General features: G+C 37.9%; 2 protein-coding genes across 5 annotated transcripts in view; one reads left to right on the top strand and one right to left on the bottom strand.

The window, feature by feature from the left end:
* The window catches only part of LOC134674915 (condensin complex subunit 3), a 32,747-nt gene extending 32,428 nt beyond the window's left edge, over positions 1 to 319 (top strand). For both annotated transcript variants that reach the window (XM_063533071.1, XM_063533072.1), the window contains one exon: positions 64 to 319. In XM_063533071.1, the coding sequence (XP_063389141.1) occupies positions 64 to 118 (55 nt within the window). In that variant the 3' untranslated portion in view covers positions 119 to 319. The remainder of the gene's footprint in view (positions 1 to 63) is intronic.
* LOC134674917 (glucose dehydrogenase [FAD, quinone]-like) lies at positions 137 to 18,101 on the bottom strand. Of its 3 annotated transcripts, XR_010099662.1 has the most exons (15): positions 18,063 to 18,101; positions 14,668 to 14,913; positions 11,441 to 11,612; positions 9,062 to 9,261; positions 8,401 to 8,525; positions 7,601 to 7,781; positions 6,844 to 7,104; positions 6,298 to 6,449; positions 5,730 to 5,895; positions 5,216 to 5,417; positions 5,093 to 5,137; positions 3,228 to 3,396; positions 2,531 to 2,635; positions 907 to 1,251; positions 137 to 762 (listed from the first exon to the last, which is right to left on the bottom strand). XR_010099662.1 is itself a non-coding variant. In XM_063533077.1 (14 exons), the coding sequence occupies exons 1-14, from the start codon at positions 18,078 to 18,080 to the stop codon at positions 1,035 to 1,037; spliced, it is 2,259 nt and encodes a 752-aa protein (XP_063389147.1). In that variant the 5' UTR covers positions 18,081 to 18,101; the 3' UTR covers positions 137 to 1,034. The 3 variants fall into 3 exon arrangements, 2 of the variants coding, with proteins under 2 accessions (XP_063389147.1, XP_063389148.1); XM_063533077.1 differs by having other exon boundaries at positions 137 to 1,251; XM_063533078.1 differs by lacking the exon at positions 2,531 to 2,635 and having other exon boundaries at positions 137 to 1,251.
* Positions 18,102 to 19,901: the final 1,800 nt, after the last annotated feature.

Below are 19,901 nucleotides of genomic sequence, written 5' to 3'. Positions count from 1 at the left end.
CTTATTATTCTTATTCTTATTAAATTGGTTATAAAAAAATCCAACAAAAACATATTTTTGCAGGTCTGATTCCGAACCAGAAGAAGTGATAACAAAACCAAAAGGCAAACGGAAGTAGGCAATCAAAACAAGTCAAAATGAATTAACAATTTATTAATTGTTTCTACAGTAATTAACTAGATACAGTACGAATGGGCTAGAAAAAACGGGTAATAGAAATGAAGAAATAACTAAGATCTTTTTTCTAGCATATTCAGTAGTGTTCATGAATTTACGCTTAATTTGTAAGTTTGTACTATAATTAAATGCCTTTACACAAACATGGGTACACTCTTTTTTTTATGAACCACACATACACACAGTTACACACACATACTTATACTGTGTAAGCCATCGAAAAATACACAAATACCTTTAGAAACTCAAAATTGAGTTTCAATTTGATATTTACTATTCTGCTGTTTTGGCCATTTTTTTTTTGTAGTATGAACTATAATAATTATAAACGGAAAAAGTTAAAAAAATACCTTACGGGGTCATTCAAAATCATTAACAAAAGTTTTCTGTTATAAAAATTCATAGACTGGACTGGAGGATTGAATCTATGTTTTTCTACGAAGTCTTGGCTAATTTAATTAGTTACTAAATAAACGTTACGGGTCTCTATTGATAATGTATTGTTTCTCCACATTTTCGTTAATCATAATTTGTTTTTTCTCAGAAACGCGTAACTTTTCAGGATTGCCATAAAACAAACCTAACCTAATGTACGGATATGATGGTCGTTCTTGTCTATGTGACAGCGTGATAAAACTGTGTCCGTCACTTTCTATCCCACGGTGTTAAACAGTGACAGTTATCACGTGGATAAAGATGGATAAAGCTAGCCATAATACGCCAGATGACCTATCTATAAGATAACCTTACGAAAATCCTGAAAAGTTAACGGTTTCAGAATTAAGACTAATGATAATCTGACAATCATTACATTATGACTTTCAATAATTATGTCAAAGGGACCTCAAAAGTTACTTTTAATGGCCGTGCGTATAATCGTTTGGATATCCAACCGTGGTCCAATCTAGATTGGATCCCGTGTACTTGTCAGGGTAGTGATCATCATACTTGTCCCTGTAGCTGCCGTCCACAAACTTCTCCTTATATTTCTGCTCGTCGTGGTAGCCGTGGTAGCCTTGCTTCCAGTCGGCGTCCTGCCAGGAGGGTATCTTCCAGTCTTTGTGACCGTACCATCTGGGAACAGAACATTCTTATTAGGACCTGTTAGCGCTACTTACCATGCACTAACCCGGGGTTAAGCGGTATCAAAGTGTACTGGTAACCATGGTAACTCCAGCTTTAACCGCTTAACCCCGGGTTAGTAATAATGCAAGTGGGCTTTAGTGGTTGTTAAATACCGCCAAAGGAAGCATGACTAGCATAGATCGGATTTTTATCAGCGAAACAAGACGGTCGTAAGTTTCATGTGATAAAAAATTCGTGCCTCGATGTGATAGCTGAAGGATATCGTCACTTATGGCAGTTATGGCTTATCTTGACAAAAGTCGCGCGCTTCATACATCGAGATTGCCATATGGATGGAGTCTCGCTAGTCGCAGCAATGCGAGTATATGCTGTGCTGGCGCTGTGGGCTCGACTGGTCACCTCAACTTAAGGTGTTATAATCTATGTTTACTGACACTATGTTTAGTTGCAAAAAATTATATATCTGATGATGAACATGCCAATTGCTAACGCTACGTGGCGTACGAAACGCAAATGGTACTGTCACACTAATACATAGACTAGGAATCCTCTAGACCAAGTTTAGAGCAATTATTTCATGCAACCGATGCTGCCAAAAATGCAGGGGTGCGCGGGACGAGGTGAGTGAAGTTCTGTGCCGTGATTGGTCCGTTCAAAGACACGGTCGTCACACAAAGACACTTTCGACTCGAACATGGAGTAAAATTACCGTATGCGTGGCTGAGGGCATGCTCAGTCTGGAGCATGTTTTGTCTGTGCACTAATATGGAAGAGTGATAGAGAGACACAAAGCGATTCGATGGCGAAGGTGAAGAAAAAGAAATGTGATCGTGAGGGCGTGGTGCGAGGCAATAGTGCAAATACTACTCTACAATTCAGTGCTTCTATAGTTCGTAGATTCGTAACTGAGTCCGGCGGCTAATCCTATTGTCTATTGTTCAGTAAAACCGCACGTACTACTTACCTGCAAAAAAGGGTCATCCTTATTCTATTTGGCACCTGAGCGCAGGCTAGTCCAACGCTCAAAAAACCAGTGTAGTTGCGCTCTCCGATAACGCGCCTTTGTTACGCATCTCGATGACACATTTTAGACTGGTTCTGTAGCGTTCGACTCGCCGGCACTCAGTAACCGAAGTACGCAGGTTTTTATGCATGTGGTGGTGGCACGTGGCACGAGCGGTTTTACTTAACAATAGACAATAGGATTAGCTCGGGCTCAGTTACGAACCTACGAACTATACCAGCTACCTACACTTTAAGACCTTACCTGTCCGGATTATAGTGATTATCGTAATCGTATTTCTCATTGGGATTGTACCTCCATTTGGGTTGGAAATAAATCGACTGCGCCGTTTTGGACGACTCTCCAAAGCTGAAATACACAGTCCAATCTGAACTCGAAGCCAATAGTGGTCGATGTGGGTCGACCTTTACCGTTAATTTTGAATTTAACAGATTTAACTAAAGTACAGTCTTCCCTCAATTCATTCAATTCAATTTTTTTTTTGTAATTCATTACCAATCTATTTTTTAGTAGTACAAGAGTACGTAAATAGATAAATACATACTTAGATACATAGAAAATATCCATAACATAGTATTTACTTATAGAATTTGGTTCAGAAACCAGCATTTATTGACTTGATCATCTCGCCCACTTAAATTTAATTTCCCTATAACGATCTTTAGCTCCACGACGCGACGCTGCAAGTAAAACGATTCAAAATGTACCAACGTTATCGTTCTTCCTTTACCAAAAAATGGTGAGTGTCGTGGAACACTCGGTTGGAACGAAGTTAAGAAAGGCTGGTGACGTGTTCATGTTAATGCTCATGCTGACCTTGACGCCTTTGATAGGAACTGGTGGGAGACGGGTCAAGACAGGGATACGTGGAAAGGGAGGAGGGAGGCCTTTGCCCAGCAGTGGGACACTCTAGGCTCATATAAATAAAATAAATAAATACCTTTTATCAGTGGTCGCCCTATCAGTAGAGCTAGCATCGCTGCCGAACCGGTTGTTGAGGCTGTCAGTGGTGGCAGCGTTGCCGAATTTGTTCTTGAGGCGGGAGTACCGCGACATTATGAACTGGGCCGCTCGCTCGGCTATCATGATGGTAGGGGCTGCTGTGTTACCTGAAATAAGTTAGTTGATAGTGTAAGATGTGGAAAATCTAAGACGTATTCGTTCTTCGAATTTGACAGGTAAACGAGATGGCGCTGGCTACGTAAATTATGCGGTAACTTTGCCGAAAGTTTGAAAATTCAGTGACCAAAAGACATATGGTGCAGTACAGCGCTATGTTTCGGCTGTCAAACTATTAGGATTTCGTTTTTTCTTAGGTTTTACCTCTCGATCTTTGACTGAAATAATATGGGTGTGATGTTATTTGCTTGCCTTGTCATGACATACAGTTAGATGGAACGTATTAAACTAATGATGTATACAGTGTGGAAAGATAAGTCGGGCCCTGGAGGGAAACTACCTTAAATCCTTAAGCTGGCTTATTTTACTTAAAGGAGACATTCCTTTATTTTTAAAAAGCAACAGAACTGCATTCAAAGATTTTATAAAACTCGCTTGCCTCGCCCGGGACTCGAAACGACTAAAAATTCCAAAAAATAAAAACTCGCAATTTTATCCTGCTAGTCGATATTACTGAATCGCGATTAGAAAGGGATTGAGATAGCTGTCAATCCATATTGATTTTGACGTAAGTGTATGGAAATCTGTTATTTCTAATCCCTTTCTGATCGCGGCATGATAATACAGTTAATGTTAATGATAACATTTCTCCAAGAAACATTAGGTCTTACACTCGTCTGTCGTACAAAATATCCATAAAATCTAAAATTTAGTACTCAAGATTTTTTAGACAAGCCAAATTGAAGAAAAAAAGAAAAATTCTTTGAATGCAGTTTTGTTTCTTTTAAAAAATAAAGGAATGTCTCCTTTAAGTAAAATGAGCCAGCTCACAAAATAGATAAGTACAGAAGTCAATCACATGTAAGTACTTTACTTTTCATACCTACGCTCGGCGGTCGCTCTAGGGTTGCGATTGTTGCGAACTATGACTTATGCACAAAAAACTATCGTGGTAGTGGCACTATCTATCATATCGTATCTCGTATTTAGGTGTTCGATTTATTGTTGAGGATGAAACGGGAAGAATGGAAATATAAATTAATAATAACATTAATAACTCAAATAGGTATTTTAATTTTAATGTCATTTTTATATTACAAATTTGCCACAGAAAATATCTTGCGATGATTCCGAGATTGGCGAAATACACGATTATTATATTTTTAAGTGTAATAAACTCGCATTCTCATGTACAATGTAATAAATTCGCATACGCATTCTCTCTGAAACCACTGGTAGCTTAAAAAACGACAATTCACCGTTTAATGTTGAATTTAAACAACCGTCCACTGTACAGTTATAATAACTTTTTGTTTTGTTTCTCCATTATTGCACAAAAAAATTCACAGACGCGTGTCTCAAGCGGATGGCACTCGAGCTCGCACTGGTCCCAACTGGTCCGAGATATCGTGTCCGTGAGCAGTGTCTATGTGTGCGTTGCTCGAGCGCGCTTTGTATGTAGGTTGATTTCTGTACCTATCTGTTTTGTGGCCAGCTTAAGGATTTAAGGTAGTTTCCCTCCAGGGCCCAACTTATCTTTCCACACTGTAAGTATATGTACATGTCACTGTCATCATCGCAAACGTTTCATTATTTTGATAGGTGTCTTCGGTTACCGAAGTCGTGTTGTCCGATTCTGTTCGGTTTAATATATCTTTTATATGATGATATGCTTCATTCACTTACCCGATGGCACCACAGGCATCACAGACGCGTCAGCAACGCGCAGACCTGGAAAGCAAACAAATAACTTAGCAATTGATTAAATCCTAGCATGTACTTTTTCGCACATAAATTCACAATTCCTACCTTGAATTCCATACACCTTAAGCTCCGGATCCACAACAGCCATCAGGTCAGTCTTGGCCCCAATCTTGCACGTGCCTACTTGGTGGTTCTCGGGCGCCGTGTAGTGCTTGGCTAGGCATCTGAAGTACTCGTCAGAAGGTTGCTCGAATTCCTGGCAGTCTTCGCGTTTTGACGGCTCCATGCCGTATTTTTCTCGCATAATCTAATAACGTTAAAAGTTCTTAGTTGTTTTATGTAGGCCCGACATGAATTAGTAAATAAAGTGAAGTGAACCCTGTTTTTTATCCGAATGAAAATGCACGATTTACTATTAGTACGTGATTGATTTCTCCAGGATCCCAATATTAGATTCTGATGTGGTGGGAATACCTTTCAAACAAAAAAAACTATTTTCTAAAATCGGTATTCGAAAAATCGGTGAAAAAATACCTACGAATTGAGAACCTACTTCGAAATTTTGAAGTATGCTAAAAATAACCAAGGTCGGATAAAAACAACAAATAAAAAAACTCACGGTAGTATTAGCCAGCCTATGAGCGATCCAAGCTGCATCAACCAAGACATCCAACTCATGTTCATGGAAGAAATAGTTGGGCTGCATGAGCGGTGGCTGTAGCGGGTCGGCTGAACGCAGGGCGAGGTAACCTCGGCTGCGTGGCTGCAAGGCTATGGCCGATATGCTGGAAATAAAGGGATTGTGTTTAGAACTGATAAATGAAGTGAGGAGATAACCAGTAAGACGAAAAGGGTCACAGACATGAAGGTAGTGTCGACAAGACTAGGAAGTACATGCTGTAAAGTATAGAGAACGAAAGTACTATAGAGAAACTATTTCGTAATTTATCTAATTTAACACTTAAATGATACCTAAGATTCTGAATACGGAAATTTGGACTTATGTTAGACAGGTCAGGGCGGCCCATAGGCAGCTGCGTTTTTTCTGAAGTTGCCCCGACTGACCTAAGTATAAGATCTTTGAAACTGCTTTGTTTTACTGCCCGTAATACAATATACGTAATACTTATATCGTCATTTCCGCCTCTTCGTAATACTTAAGTACCTCCTATTCTTTGAAAACTTACGATACACTTCTTCTCTCGTCGATGTCCTTTACTTTCTCGGGATCAGTCGCGACGCCATCACTACAGGACGCGTAGTAGCCACCGAAGAAGAACTGTATGTCGGGGTGACGGCCGCCTCTCGCTGCGTACTTCGAGTTCACTATGCCTGTGAGCTACACAATATATAAAACATTAATCAAAATTCAAAACCAAAGCTAGCTAAGAACTATCATAAAAAATATTTCAATTAAAAAATCCCCCGCTAAAGTTCGTCCATCCTAACTAAAGCAATCTACAGATAGACATTACGAGTAAACATATTTATAAGTACGTGATAAAATGATTCGAAAACAAAAATGAATATTTTGGAAAGGGCATAAAATTCCTCATCTTACAATTGTTTTGGATTAAATGGCTCAACCGCGAGCAGGCGTTCGTTCCGTAACGGTACGCGGCAACTACTATTGCTAGACACCAAAACTGGTGTGGACGCATGTACTCGTACTTGTAGCGACGCGACGAAATCGCGGAGTGACCCACGCCTGCCTAAACTAATAATTTATTTACCTGAGACAAACCAGTAGAAGACAAGGGCCCATCTCTATTCAACAGATACTGAGTTGCGCTGGCCCAGTCCACGTCGGCAATCTGAGGCTCCTTGGTTAAGGTAAAATCGAGACCCACGCCCACGTGGTTGTGAAGGTTCTGGCCTACGCCAGGCAGGTCCTTGACCACGGGGATGTTGACTTTCTGGAGCATCTCTTTGGGACCCACGCCGGAGAGCATGAGGATTTGGGGGGAGTTCAGAGTGCCGGCTGATAGGACCACCTAAAACAAGGACGGTTTATTTTTTGAGTACTAGTTCTGTTAGGGCATGCAATATGGTGAATTTTAGAGTTACAATACGATACAAATTCTTTGTTTATTTATCGATAGGTACTCCGTAACTAAAAAAAAAAATATTAACATCGTATCTATCCTTCGGAGTAGTCAAAAGCAGGTGAATCACTCGAAATATTTTAGATCTTCAAAAGAGTCTCGTAGTTGTTCCGATCAAGTAATGATAACCAATATTAACATGTCCATTCCTAGGACTGAGGAAACATTACTTAATTATGCTGGATAGATCATGAATAATTCAACATGAAAGTTAAGGGGCCCACTGATGAACAGTCCGCCGGACGATATCGGCCTGCTAGTTAGAACAAAATTTTGACAGTTCCGAACAACTGACAGGCCGATATCGTCCGGCGAACTGTTAATCAGTGAGCCCCTTTACTTGGCCAAGAACGGTCTCTTAGCCTATAAACATTATTATTAATACCTCCTTGCTGGCTTTGACAAAATTCGTCTGCTTGTCCTTGATGTACTCGACTCCCATGACCTTCTTCGTGTTGGGGTCTATGCGTACTTTGGCAACGTGGGCATTGAGCAGGACATGAAGGTTCTCGCGTTTGGACGCGGGTCTGAGGAAGGCGCGGGCGGTGCTGAACCGGGAGCCGTTGCTGCAAAGAAATGTTTAAAGGTATATTGTACAGACATTATGAAGCCGATATTATACCCCGATGATAAAAGACTGCTGAATTCGGTATTAGGTACCTACACTACTCACTCCTGGTGTTCAGTTTGGGACGAGCACCTGTGTATTCAACGATTGTTAGCAGATTCATAATTTAATCATCAATATAACGTATTCAAATACTAGGAGAGCCTGACGTCCGTTGGCTCGTTGGGTGGACGACATTCGGAAGATTGCGGGTCAGTTCTGGATGAGACTGGCTCAGGACCGGAAGAGAGGCCTATGCTCAGCAGTGGGCGATAAAAGGCTGATATGATGATGATGTTGATGATGATTTGATGATGAATACTAGGTAGTAGTATGAAATAATTAGGCTCCATATTAGCTCAGCCAAAAATCGGCCTTGAAGTCTAAAATTTAGAATGATAAAAGCCCAGGTTTGAAATATGAATTGAATAGTTCTGTATTGTAGGCATTAACTTAACTCGAGCGATAAAACTGTGAGGTTCCATCAGGTGGGGTGTTTTACAGTGAGTGGCACAAGTTATTCTAGTCGTGCATTTATTGTAATACAATCTGTAGAAAAAAGTAAGTGGTATACTAACTCGTTGAGGGTTTGTGCGATAGTGAAGCCAGTGATCGTCTCCCCATTGAGGTCGCTGGTGGGTGGATAGCCCAGCTCGATCGCCGCGGACACCACGTCGTGCGCGAACTTTGGTGCGTGTCGGAACTGTTAACAAATACATCATCATAATTCTTAAGAGCCTTGTTGGTGGAGTAATCGCCATTCCGTTCTCTTTGCCACTGTTTTGAGCTCCTGATACGTCATTACGTTAATTTTCTCTTTGGCCTGGTCCAAATACGCACGTCTCGGTCTTCCTCTTCTCTGTTTTTCTATTCTGTCTTCAATTATATAGACATTATGTAAGAATCGTGACGTATCAGGTGCCCTAACATGTTTCCCCTTCTCTTCAATTGTTTTCAGCAGAGATCTCTTTTCACCTACCAAATTTAATACTTCCGTGTTAACAAATAATTAATAGGTCCTTGTGTAGGAGGCAACAAATACCGGCCTGATTTTTTTTCGTTATTTTATGAATATCAAGTAAATTCTTAGCACATCTTAGCTCTTACCATGATAGACTGGCATTGCTAATTGGTACATGATTTGCTCATCCTCTTTACATCGCACATAGAATCGCACGCGAGCCTCAATTTTCTGGTTAAAATTGCTAAATTTAAGACTTGACACTCATGTATTCTCACCTTCTGAACCGGCAACGGCCCACCAGTATTGTGATACTGGCTGGACACCCCGTCTCCGATCTCCCTATTGTCCTCGCTCTTCAGGAAGAAAGGTAGCACGTCGTACCAGGACCAGCCGGTCGCGCCCTCTATTGCCCACCCGTCATAGTCTGCCGCGTGCCCTCGCATGTACATCATGCCGTTGATTACTGAACATCCGCCTGGAGTAAAGGAATAAATATTGTAATAACTGTTGGAAAGTGTCGCGGGTGTCTCCGTAAACTGAAAGAATCTTGTTTTATAGGTAACTGCATAAACGCGCGTACAGTTGCCTCCAGAAACTCGCGAACTAAATTGACATGAGTTTGACAAATAAAATGATACCAGGAATAGCAAAGAAAAAATAGTCAGGGGTATTTGTCGATAAAATGATATCGATAAGTAAGATGCACCTACTACCCATGTGATAATTATAAAGGGGTCACAAACGATTTCGATTTGTATGAATGTGACGAGAAAAGTGGTTGATTCGATTGTAGGATTGTGACGTTACCAATCAAATCAAGAGGTGCGGATGTGAAACTAACAAATTTCAATGTTAAGACGAAACAGGACCTGAGTTTTAAATATTTTAGGTAAATATACCCATCTCGCTAACGGAAGCGGCTCCTAAACTAGTGCGATAAGGACAAGGCGAAAAATCCTGCGTAAAAATCTCAAAAATCGAGGTTTCGTACTCGACTGTTTCCTCCAAAACTTAACCAGTCATAACCAAATTTGGAAATCTAAATGATTATGAAATTATCTGTGCCGGACCGTTTTGCTTTTTTGGCTAATTGATATCAGTTTTGAATACTACGTCTCTCATTGCGGCATAGTCAATGAGCCCATTTTGGCCATTTTTGAAAGGCTCTAGCGCCTTTAAAAAAACAAAAATATCAAAAAAGCAAAACGGTCCGATAGATATTGACAATATTAATCTGTTGAAAAAATCATTGCTCTAGCATCAAAACCCACGGAGAAAACAGTCAAGTACGTTTGTATGGAGATATGACCACTCCTGTTGGCTCTTAATATGCAGGTTTGGGGGCAAGTTGTTTATATCAAGAGCTCGCGGTTGTCGCCATAAATCTAAAATTGGTGATTTAATTTTATACAATGTGACCGGTAGATGAGATTGAACGATAATTAAAGTTAGACCAAGAAAAGTCTGCAGCGATTTTGATAGCCCACGCAGTGCAACTGTTATTTATACCTCATAATTTCATAGAATTTTGACGTTTAAAATAATACTTGCACTGCGTGGGCTATTAAAATCGCTGCAGACTTTTTTTGGTCTAATTGTATTTAAATTCTGACCTAATTGTCAACATGAATGTCCAGTTTCCAACGTCCCTAACGTTTTAATTTTTACGTCCACACCACACAAAATAAATGAGAAATCTTATCTTATTTCGCCGTCTGGGCGAATATGTAAATAAGGCTATTTGTATTTTGAGCCAAGATCACGGTTTTTATGTTATCACCTACAACTTTGTTACTCTAGCTGTAAGTTTTCCTAACAAATAAAATAAAATAAATATAATAAAATATTTATATAATTAACTAAAATATATATGTTTATCCAATATCCTTGTATCTATTACTATAAAATTGCACAATTATCGAAATACCAAGTAATATTTGTAAAATATTTTTTTAAATTACTTAAAGATACTTTTTAACTGACCGCGCAACAGTAGCTCCGCTAGCGGTGAATTCTCGCGATATTCTCTAATCCAAACTTTTTTGAAAATATCGATATGAACAGCACTGGCCAAACTGTGGTATCATTTGTGCACATTGACCTGTCAATTTAGTTCGCGAGTTTCTGGAGGCAACCTTAGAACAAATTTAAATGTTTGAATAATATACAGCTTTAGTTCGCGTGCGTGATGCCGTCACATTATTTTGACCTTACTGCTGAATAGACTAAATTTGTATCAGTTTTTATTCCCTAGACAATATATATCTTCGTATGAACTTCTCATAATTTCCTTTTACGCCTAGATCTAACAGGTTAGGGGCCCAGCACGCTTCCACTGCTCGTAATGATACTATATATAAAATATTTTCCGTAGTAGACTAGCGTGGGCTGTATCGACGTTCATCCTTACAAACTTTATAAATATTATGATTATGATAATAATGAATTGGTAAGTTATGAAGCCATTGAGGTGGGCAATTACCCCTGTCTCGGCTAGAATGTTGTAAACTAATGCGGGCTAAAATGTATCTAGTTGAATAGCACGATAGACGTCAATGTCTACATTTACATACTTAATCGTTAATTTCTCCTTTCCTGCGGAGCAAACTCCGTCTTGAGATTTAAGAACTAAAGGGACACTAAGCCAGACTTACCCAACATCTTGGCCCTGGGCCAACTGCAATACGAGCCTTCAGATAGGCAAGCTTTCTCTTGAGCTTCTGTCTTGTACAGCCAATCCGTGTCCGGTCGACCCCAGTAAGCGGTCACCCATGCTGGCACTGAAGATTGTGTCGGTTCGTCCCCACCCGCCTCTATTAAAAGTACCTGAAATAAAATAGGTTTAAGGAACTGAGTAAGGTATTAGGATATTTTTATTACGTACAAAAGTAAATTTACAAGATGACAAGCAAAAAGATTAAAAATCTAAAGTTGCCTGGGGCATCGTCCCCAGGACGCTTGCTGCGTTTCCCCGCTGTATTGCCACACTTATCCGCTGAGCAAAATATTCGCCCGCTCGAAAGTGACCAGACACCCAGACAAGTTTATGTGAAATTTCTTTCACAACTCGTCTGGTGTCTAATGACCATGGCCCAAAGGTTTCGACTGCAAGCGCCGAAAATATGTAATGGTCTAAAATGCATATTTGAAATAAACACACAACATGATTTAGTGCCATAAAATGCAATACAAAAACCGCGACCCACGTGGAGGTTCTTCATAATTATTTTTTGTATGTTTCCAAAGGAGTTTTTAGCTGTGTGTATATTTTTTATTACCTATTTAGGTGATGGCAAGGATTCGTTATGTCAGATTCCTTATAGAAATGCTTTTATCACCACTATATACTATACATGTATGTATTAGTGGTATACTACAAGTAGAATTAGACCAAGAAAAGTGTACAACGATCTCGATAGCATGAATTCGCAGTGCAACTGTTATTTACGAGTACGTATATGTCATAATAATTCGTCTATCTATACTATAATCCCTATTTTTGCGGCTCTAACCTATTGTTATATTTTTAATTCCTATTTAACACACTAAATTGCAGATTATATTTAAAATATTAAGGCAGCTATTCAATATTTTTACACTAATAAAATCAAGTACCCATTATATATAGATACCGAACGTTTTGCACGTTACATAAGAATCCCTAAAATAATAATATTAATGATATTACCTACTCGTAACACGCAACTTTTTGCTTTTAATAGTCACACATCGTGATTGCGGTTTTCATATAAAAAATATGTATAAAAAGGCTAAACGATTAACTTGATTAAAAACTAGTTTTGTACCTTTTTATCTAATATTCTTGATGTATGATGATGTCATTAGATTTAGAGTATCTTCACGTGTTTACATAGATTGAGAAAACATTTAATGTCATAATTTAGACTCGGTAGGAACTAATTGAATGCGAATTTATAGTTCTCTTTTTAGTATTAGAAAAGAGGTAATCAAACTTGACGTGTTGAACGAATCTTTTTATTGAATAATAAATAAGTCACGGCAATTAAGTAACAATTATGTATCATATACGATTATTTACATTCTTTTGCTTTCATAAGTAGTTAAATAGTTACTGATTTTTAACCTAATAACACAAAATAAATAATAGTACTAGGTAGAGAAGACTCACTCTCTAACAAAACGCGTCTGTCACGATCAGCACAGATATGGCCGCTAGGTGGCGACAGCGCCACGCGCGGCTTATGGCAAACCCCAAAATTGGGGTCGAACGGATTTACTTTTAGCTACCTGTAGCAAAGCGACGAAATCGCGGAGTGAGCCACGCCTGCTAATAGTTAGTGATTTATAAAAAGCATTTTTTAATTAAAAGACATCTCAAGATGGCGTAGTCATTTTCTAATGATAAAAAACGAACTAGTACAAAACATACCTGTTTTATAAACTAAAGCATGATATTAGCGAGCTATTTTGAGATCCTCTAATACGAGTGTTATTTTTTGTTACGTTTGAAAATGTAATAAAAGACATACATATATAATTTTGTAGGTAACAGTCAAAGTAGTTTCTAAAGAGCTACAGCAAAACAAATGAATAATAAATATTCCTATTTATACAATTTTTTCATGATTGTTTCTTTGTTTACAATATTTCTATATTTTTTTTCTCTTTTTTTGTAATAAGTAGTTCAGGTAAGTATTGTTCTATTAATTGCCATTCCAATTGCTTTATTAGATTGTTTATTTGTCTTAATCAAATGATAATTAAAAAGTATAAGTAATTTTATAATTTGTCATGTGCATTTCTTTATTTTATAACTATATAGATTATAAATCGAACTAGCAAGCTAACCGAAGCGATATGTGACAAAATATCACGTGTCTTATTTGGTTCAACATTTTGCATCAAACATCCATGAGGTGACAGGGCGTAAGGTTTTTAAACTCGTTTGGCGGACCGTTAAATGTTTATTTATTTATTCTTAATTTATCCGAATACCTGCGTTTAATCAGGTTCTTTTAGCCTGATATCAATATAAATGAAATTATGAATTCGACTGCAGCAGAGGCAGGTAGGTATGTCTATCTTATTTTTTATATCATGTCTAAGTTAGTTTTTTTATATCCATTTACATTCCTTTAAGATTGAATTAAAAAATAACACTGTAGAAATAGTTAGTGTCGGACCATGTGTAACAAAGGATCGTTAAAACATAATGTAGACACACAAGCGTTATTTTAACATTCTATAATTATCACCCTAACCCTTTTTGTCGAAAAATGGCTAAACGTGTTCAATAACAAATCATTGCTGCTGTATTTACCCATAGTGCATCAATTAACAAAACAATGTACTTAGAATCTTGTATTCTGCAGACATGGACAATGCACGGATTTTCACGTTAATGAGACACGGATGGACAGACATTGTGAATGGGAGGCCGCTGAAGATGTATCAATTAGTGAATGAAGCACTTTGGCTATGCTTCCACGTCTCGATGTTTAATGAAATGATGTTTGTTGAATCCTTATAGTGAAAAATCTGTATGAAGACATTACTTATAACTCTAACGTCATTGGGGCGCTTGGAGAAGGAGTACAGTAGTGAGAATGCTTGAACGAATGTATTTCTACCCATGAACGAAAATATGTCACGCTCTAATCTCTATATTCGTACGTTAACCATACGTATTATGGGTTGTATGAAGATATAGACAAATAATGTGGTAAAGTAAAGGTTCTGGCCGCGTAGCCAAGATGACAATCGCTTACGCTCCGTAGCGGTCGAAACGCAAATGTCACTGTCGCACTAATACGGAAGAGTGATAGAGAGACAAAGTTTTCGTTGTCGAAGCGGTAGCGATGGTAACCTTGGCTAGGCCGGCAGTTAATTTAAAACATACCTTCCACTGTGGATTCTCCGACAACCTCGCAGCAACCACCGGGCCCGCAGTCCCGCCACCCACGACTATAAAGTCGTAGCTGTCCAACAGACTGTCGGGGGTTTCACTGGTGACCCTGTTGCAGGGGTCCGCGAGGTCGCAGCGGCCGTTGATGAAGGCCTCCAGGACGGTCATGAAGAGCATGAACTGCCCCCCGCAGGAGGCGGCCATGGATGGCCCGACCTCCTGAATGGGGCAGGAGCATGGCTAAAAAAACAAGGATAACAGGATATTGAGTTAAAAAAGTAATAATTTCATAAGATAAGCACCAACAATGTATGGTGCAATCGCACCGGTTGCCTGGCGGTCTTATCTTTTAATATTCCCTGAACGACCTAGTGCGATTGCGCCAATAATAATGCCTATAGATAACTTTAAGACAAAACAAGTCCTTACACTCGCCTATATAATTTAATCGGTGATCAGGGCCCAATTTTTCTAACTCAGTCATCGATGGCGATCACATTTTAACTATGGACCAAACCCGAAATAACAATAAATATTGGCTGTTTCGTACATTTCGGCTGATCCGATGTTGATATTTTCTATGAAAGACTCAATTTTTTTTCGCGGATTCGGGTTTGGTCCCATAGTTAAAATGTGATCGCCATCGGATGACTGAATTACAAAAAAAATATTTCCTGATCACCGATTAAATTTCATCGTGTATATAACAAGTTAATATAAAGGTCTACTCTCTATCTATACCTAGTAGCTAACATAACCTAAGTAACGTACCTAGGTAGTGTACCGGTCTAAGTACATCATTATACTCGTATTGGCAGTTTTTATTACTTATATGTTCACGCGTGCAAATAAATTTGTAATCAGTAGCATAGTTTAATGTTTATATTTATTTAATAGTGTTGTAATAAATATTTCCCCTACTTACATTCCGATATCAAAGTTATTATATCAAATTTTTATTATCAAAGTTGTTAAATGTTATTAGTTGGTATTAGTTCCTTTAATATTAAAGTGCGAACGGAAAGAAACAAAAAAACATTTAAAGTAATTTTAACTAACACTGGCATGCTAATTTTTACAAATCATATTTTTTGTGTAGTCATCATTCTTAAATGTTCTTAACACAACACTGGTATGTCTTAGTTTTTTGCTGCCTCATCCATCATGTCAACAAATCAATTCATTGTCATTGCTAAATCAGTTCCTCTAATCATCAGATAAAGACATAATTCAATAATGATTCCGCGGGACTCACGTTCTACAATTATATCTACGATTGTTATTATTTTTTCCTCCACGATTTCATCAATACAGTTCATCTAATTGTTATAACTACGAGATCATGTACCAATTCCAATGATTGAGGATACAAAGACTGTTTTTGTCGTGCGTTGGCAACTAGCCGTCATTCATGATCGTCATACAATGTTGTAGAATGACTTAAGTATACTACAATTGTGGTATACACACGGCATTTTAAATTAAACATGTACACGATTAATCAAAGATAACAAGGCTTCACATGATTATGTAAAGTAAAAACTTGGATTTTCCATTGATTCTCGTAGGTATGTTGTAGATGCGGGATCTACAATTCATCGTGACTATGGCGTATTCAAAATTTTAAAATATATACCTATTCAGTATTCCTATTTACCTATATAAGTATTGTCTAGTTGAGCATAACATGCAAAATAAAATAAAAAACAAACACATCGACATTCAAAATGTATATCGCTCTTAAATCCCGTATTTAGTATATCAGTGGTATATCAAATGATAAAAATCTGTTTTTTTGTTAATCTGTCCATTTTGTTGAAGAGTATTAAAATATATTATTTTTTGCATTTATAAGCTGGCTGCTATCTTATACGCAATTCATTTGTTTGCTACAAAAACAAACCATGAATAGATAAGGCAATTTCTTAAATAATGCAAAATTTAAAGAACTACATTAACCAAAATTAATCTCAATTCAGCAGTCTGACCATGACCTTGAATATCCGGTCGGTAACGGTCAGGGTTTGCGTGGCAACATAATGACATATGTTTAATATAAATACTTATTTTATTAATATTCAACCTAATAATAACCTTACCACTGACTTCCAAATATCTGGGCGCTTTTTAGCTGTTTCAATATATGTATGTATGTACATATTTCAATTTTCACGGTTAGCGTGACGCTCTAAAATATTACTAAGTACATGTCTTTCAAATAGTTACTTATTACATGTCTTTCGATTTCCCACTGATCTCTCATCAGCTCATCACAGCACAGTCAACTTCAAAAGTAACGGTTCAGACTACGCGTCAAGTGTCTACCATTTTCCAATAGCTTAACAAAAAATATATGTAGAACAATTAGACTGTGGCAGGTAGGTACTTTAGAAAGCGAACTGTACAGATATATCTCTAATAAAAATAATTCCAGGAGAACAGCATTAGTTCATCCACCACTATACTATATACATATAGTATCCACTGTACTGCAGTTACTGACATACCCCTAAATTACATAAAATCGCTAACGTGGTCACGGTAAATGGGCAAGCATAAAACAATTAGTCACGGATACAGAAGTTATAAGCGAGTAATTATCGTATGACCACAAAAACTAATTTAATAAATTTAATGCGTCTCTGGTCTCTAGGTAGAGATACTAGAGATCTACATTAAGGTTTGGGATTAAAGTAAGATAGACCGAGGCTGATTAATATATGTAGTATGTTTAATTTAATTTGCTGTTTAGCGACCTGGGGGCCGATTTCTGAAATTCGACCGCTCGATTTCATCACTTGAAAATTTGTGCAAGACGGCGAAATGTTTTTTTTTTAATACAAGCGATAGATATTGGGATTTGGGAATCTAGTGGGATTGGCCACTCGTTTTCGATTCTATGAGTAAATGCCCAGTAGCTAGAGTGCTCGAAATTCAAAAATCGGACCCCTGTTATGTAATCGTGTCACCAGATATGTCGCTAGTCCAGACGAATTAGTGAAAATTTAATCGAAAATACCTCAAATTAGCCTTATCCACCTCAAGTCGGTTTTGTAACTACAACGGATGAGAAATGTTTAACGAATAGAACACCAAGTAGCTCAAGAAATTTAATACTTTTTCAATCTTCGCTTATTGCTACCGACAGTACATTTTCTGGCTTTCATCATAACGCTTAATATCGGTAGTTAATCGTCTTCCTATAATATAATGCTCTTATAACTTAATAAGCATGTTGTAACGAGATACAGATAATGTAAACTCATTTCGACGTTAAAAGCGGAAACGGAATATAAATTTATGTTATACAAATTAAGCAATACCTATTTAAATACTTTTATGGTTGAACTGATTACCTATAAGTGAAATAAAATTGATTAGGGACTTACCTCTGCCGATCGTATCATTTTCACCGATATTCAACTGAAACAATACGGAATATTAGTCAGTTACGACAAATGTAAGTTTCGAGAGAACTAGTCAGTAGGGAGCATTAGGAAGCGGATTTTAAATCTGGCCAAGTGCGTGTGGGGCCTCGCATAAAGCCATCCAAGGAAAAAAACAACGGGTTGCACTCCGGGAGTGCCGGTAGAAGTGAAAACTCAATTGTAACAGTTTTTCGATCAGGTCACGTGTCCGTCTTACGAATCTTTCGGTAACGTGACACCTGTCGCGAGTTAAATGGCTCCTCTACACGATGGCCCAGCGCCGGCCACTCCAAGGGACGCATTTATGCGTTAGAGGGAGCAAGTGATATTGCTATCTCATTCTACCGCATGGCTGCGTCCCTTGGAGTGGCCGGCGCTGGGCCATCGTGTAGAGGAGCCATAAATTTTTTCCCCATCACAAAAAGTGCACAGCGCCTCTAAAGAAGTTTTCACTTCAAAAAGGGAGTACATTCGAGGCACTTACATCCTTTCAATAAAAACGGAAGTTTATTTGGAAAAAGTGGGTCTATAATTGACTTCGATAAATTTGTAAGTTCCGATTTTGTTGACGTTTTTTGTAATATGTAATTCACTTCACGGGGCTTCTATTTTCTGCTCTAAGGGACAAAGGGAACCTACCTAACGAACCTAATCCAGGTGGAAATGGTAGTTGTCACTTTCCCAGCCACGGCTAACCTTAGTTATCCTCATTTTTATCTTGATGTCCGTTTCGAAAAACTGGTTCAGAACATGTTTTGCTTTCGCCGAGTATCCAGATAAAATTAATTCGTACAATGTTTAAAAATTGAGCCTATAGACAGTTAACAATAGACATTGTTAATTTTAATTTGATCAGACATTCATTGTAAAGTGTTTAAACTTGAACTAATGTAAAATTATTTTTTAGTCGTAATTGTTTTTAATCAAGTTAGTCGATGTGACGTAAAAATCTCTTTATTGGTCTACTTATTCATTGAAAATGAATTTTTATGATTATGATTATGAACATACAGTGAAAATACCTAATGCACGAGGCTGGATTGAACAAACCCTTATATAGGTACCTAGGCAATTCGCAAGATCGTAACCGTTAACCTTCATAACAAGCTATAAAATCTTCATAACACTCCAATCCAGTATTGTGCGTAAATTTCTAACCCAGACATTTGCATAAATGCAAATTTTATTGTAAAGCGCAGAAGCTGATGGGCTGTGTCGCTGGAAAGTAACGGAGTCGCTTTATGTTACCGATTCACTTCGCATCGACTCACCGTTTCCGTAACGGTGGTTTTGTCCTGGCCTATTATTACACGGTCTGCCAAAGACGGTATATATATTTAAATATTTGTTATTTGGAAAAAAACGAGGAACAAAGGGCCGATCTAATACCTACCGTTTTTAACCCCCGACGCAAAAAGAAGGGTGAATATTAGACGCCAATGTCTGTATGTCTGTGGCATCGTAGCCTCCAACGAATGAACATGATTTCGATGCGGTTTTCTTTACGTGAAAGCGAGTTTCATTGCGGTGGTTCTAAGCTATGTTTGAGAAAAATCGATCCAGCAGTTTGAAGAGTATCAGCTCCTTTCCAAAATGATGTAAAACATTTTTGCCATTAAATTGATTTTTTTGTGCATGGGTTTTTATTTAAATAAAATACTTACTAATTATACATTATCTTACTAAGATGAGGATTACGTACTCGTAATTAGTTCTAATTTACCGTCCTAAGCAAAAGGTTGACAATTATCATAAGATCCGGCAATGATGTAGATTTAAAGATAGCATGCAATTGTATTC

This window comes from Cydia fagiglandana, chromosome 20, assembly GCF_963556715.1.
Source record: "Cydia fagiglandana chromosome 20, ilCydFagi1.1, whole genome shotgun sequence".
In the NCBI taxonomy this organism is placed as follows: domain Eukaryota; kingdom Metazoa; phylum Arthropoda; class Insecta; order Lepidoptera; family Tortricidae; genus Cydia; species Cydia fagiglandana.
This window is presented reverse-complemented; position numbering and strand designations above follow the sequence as displayed.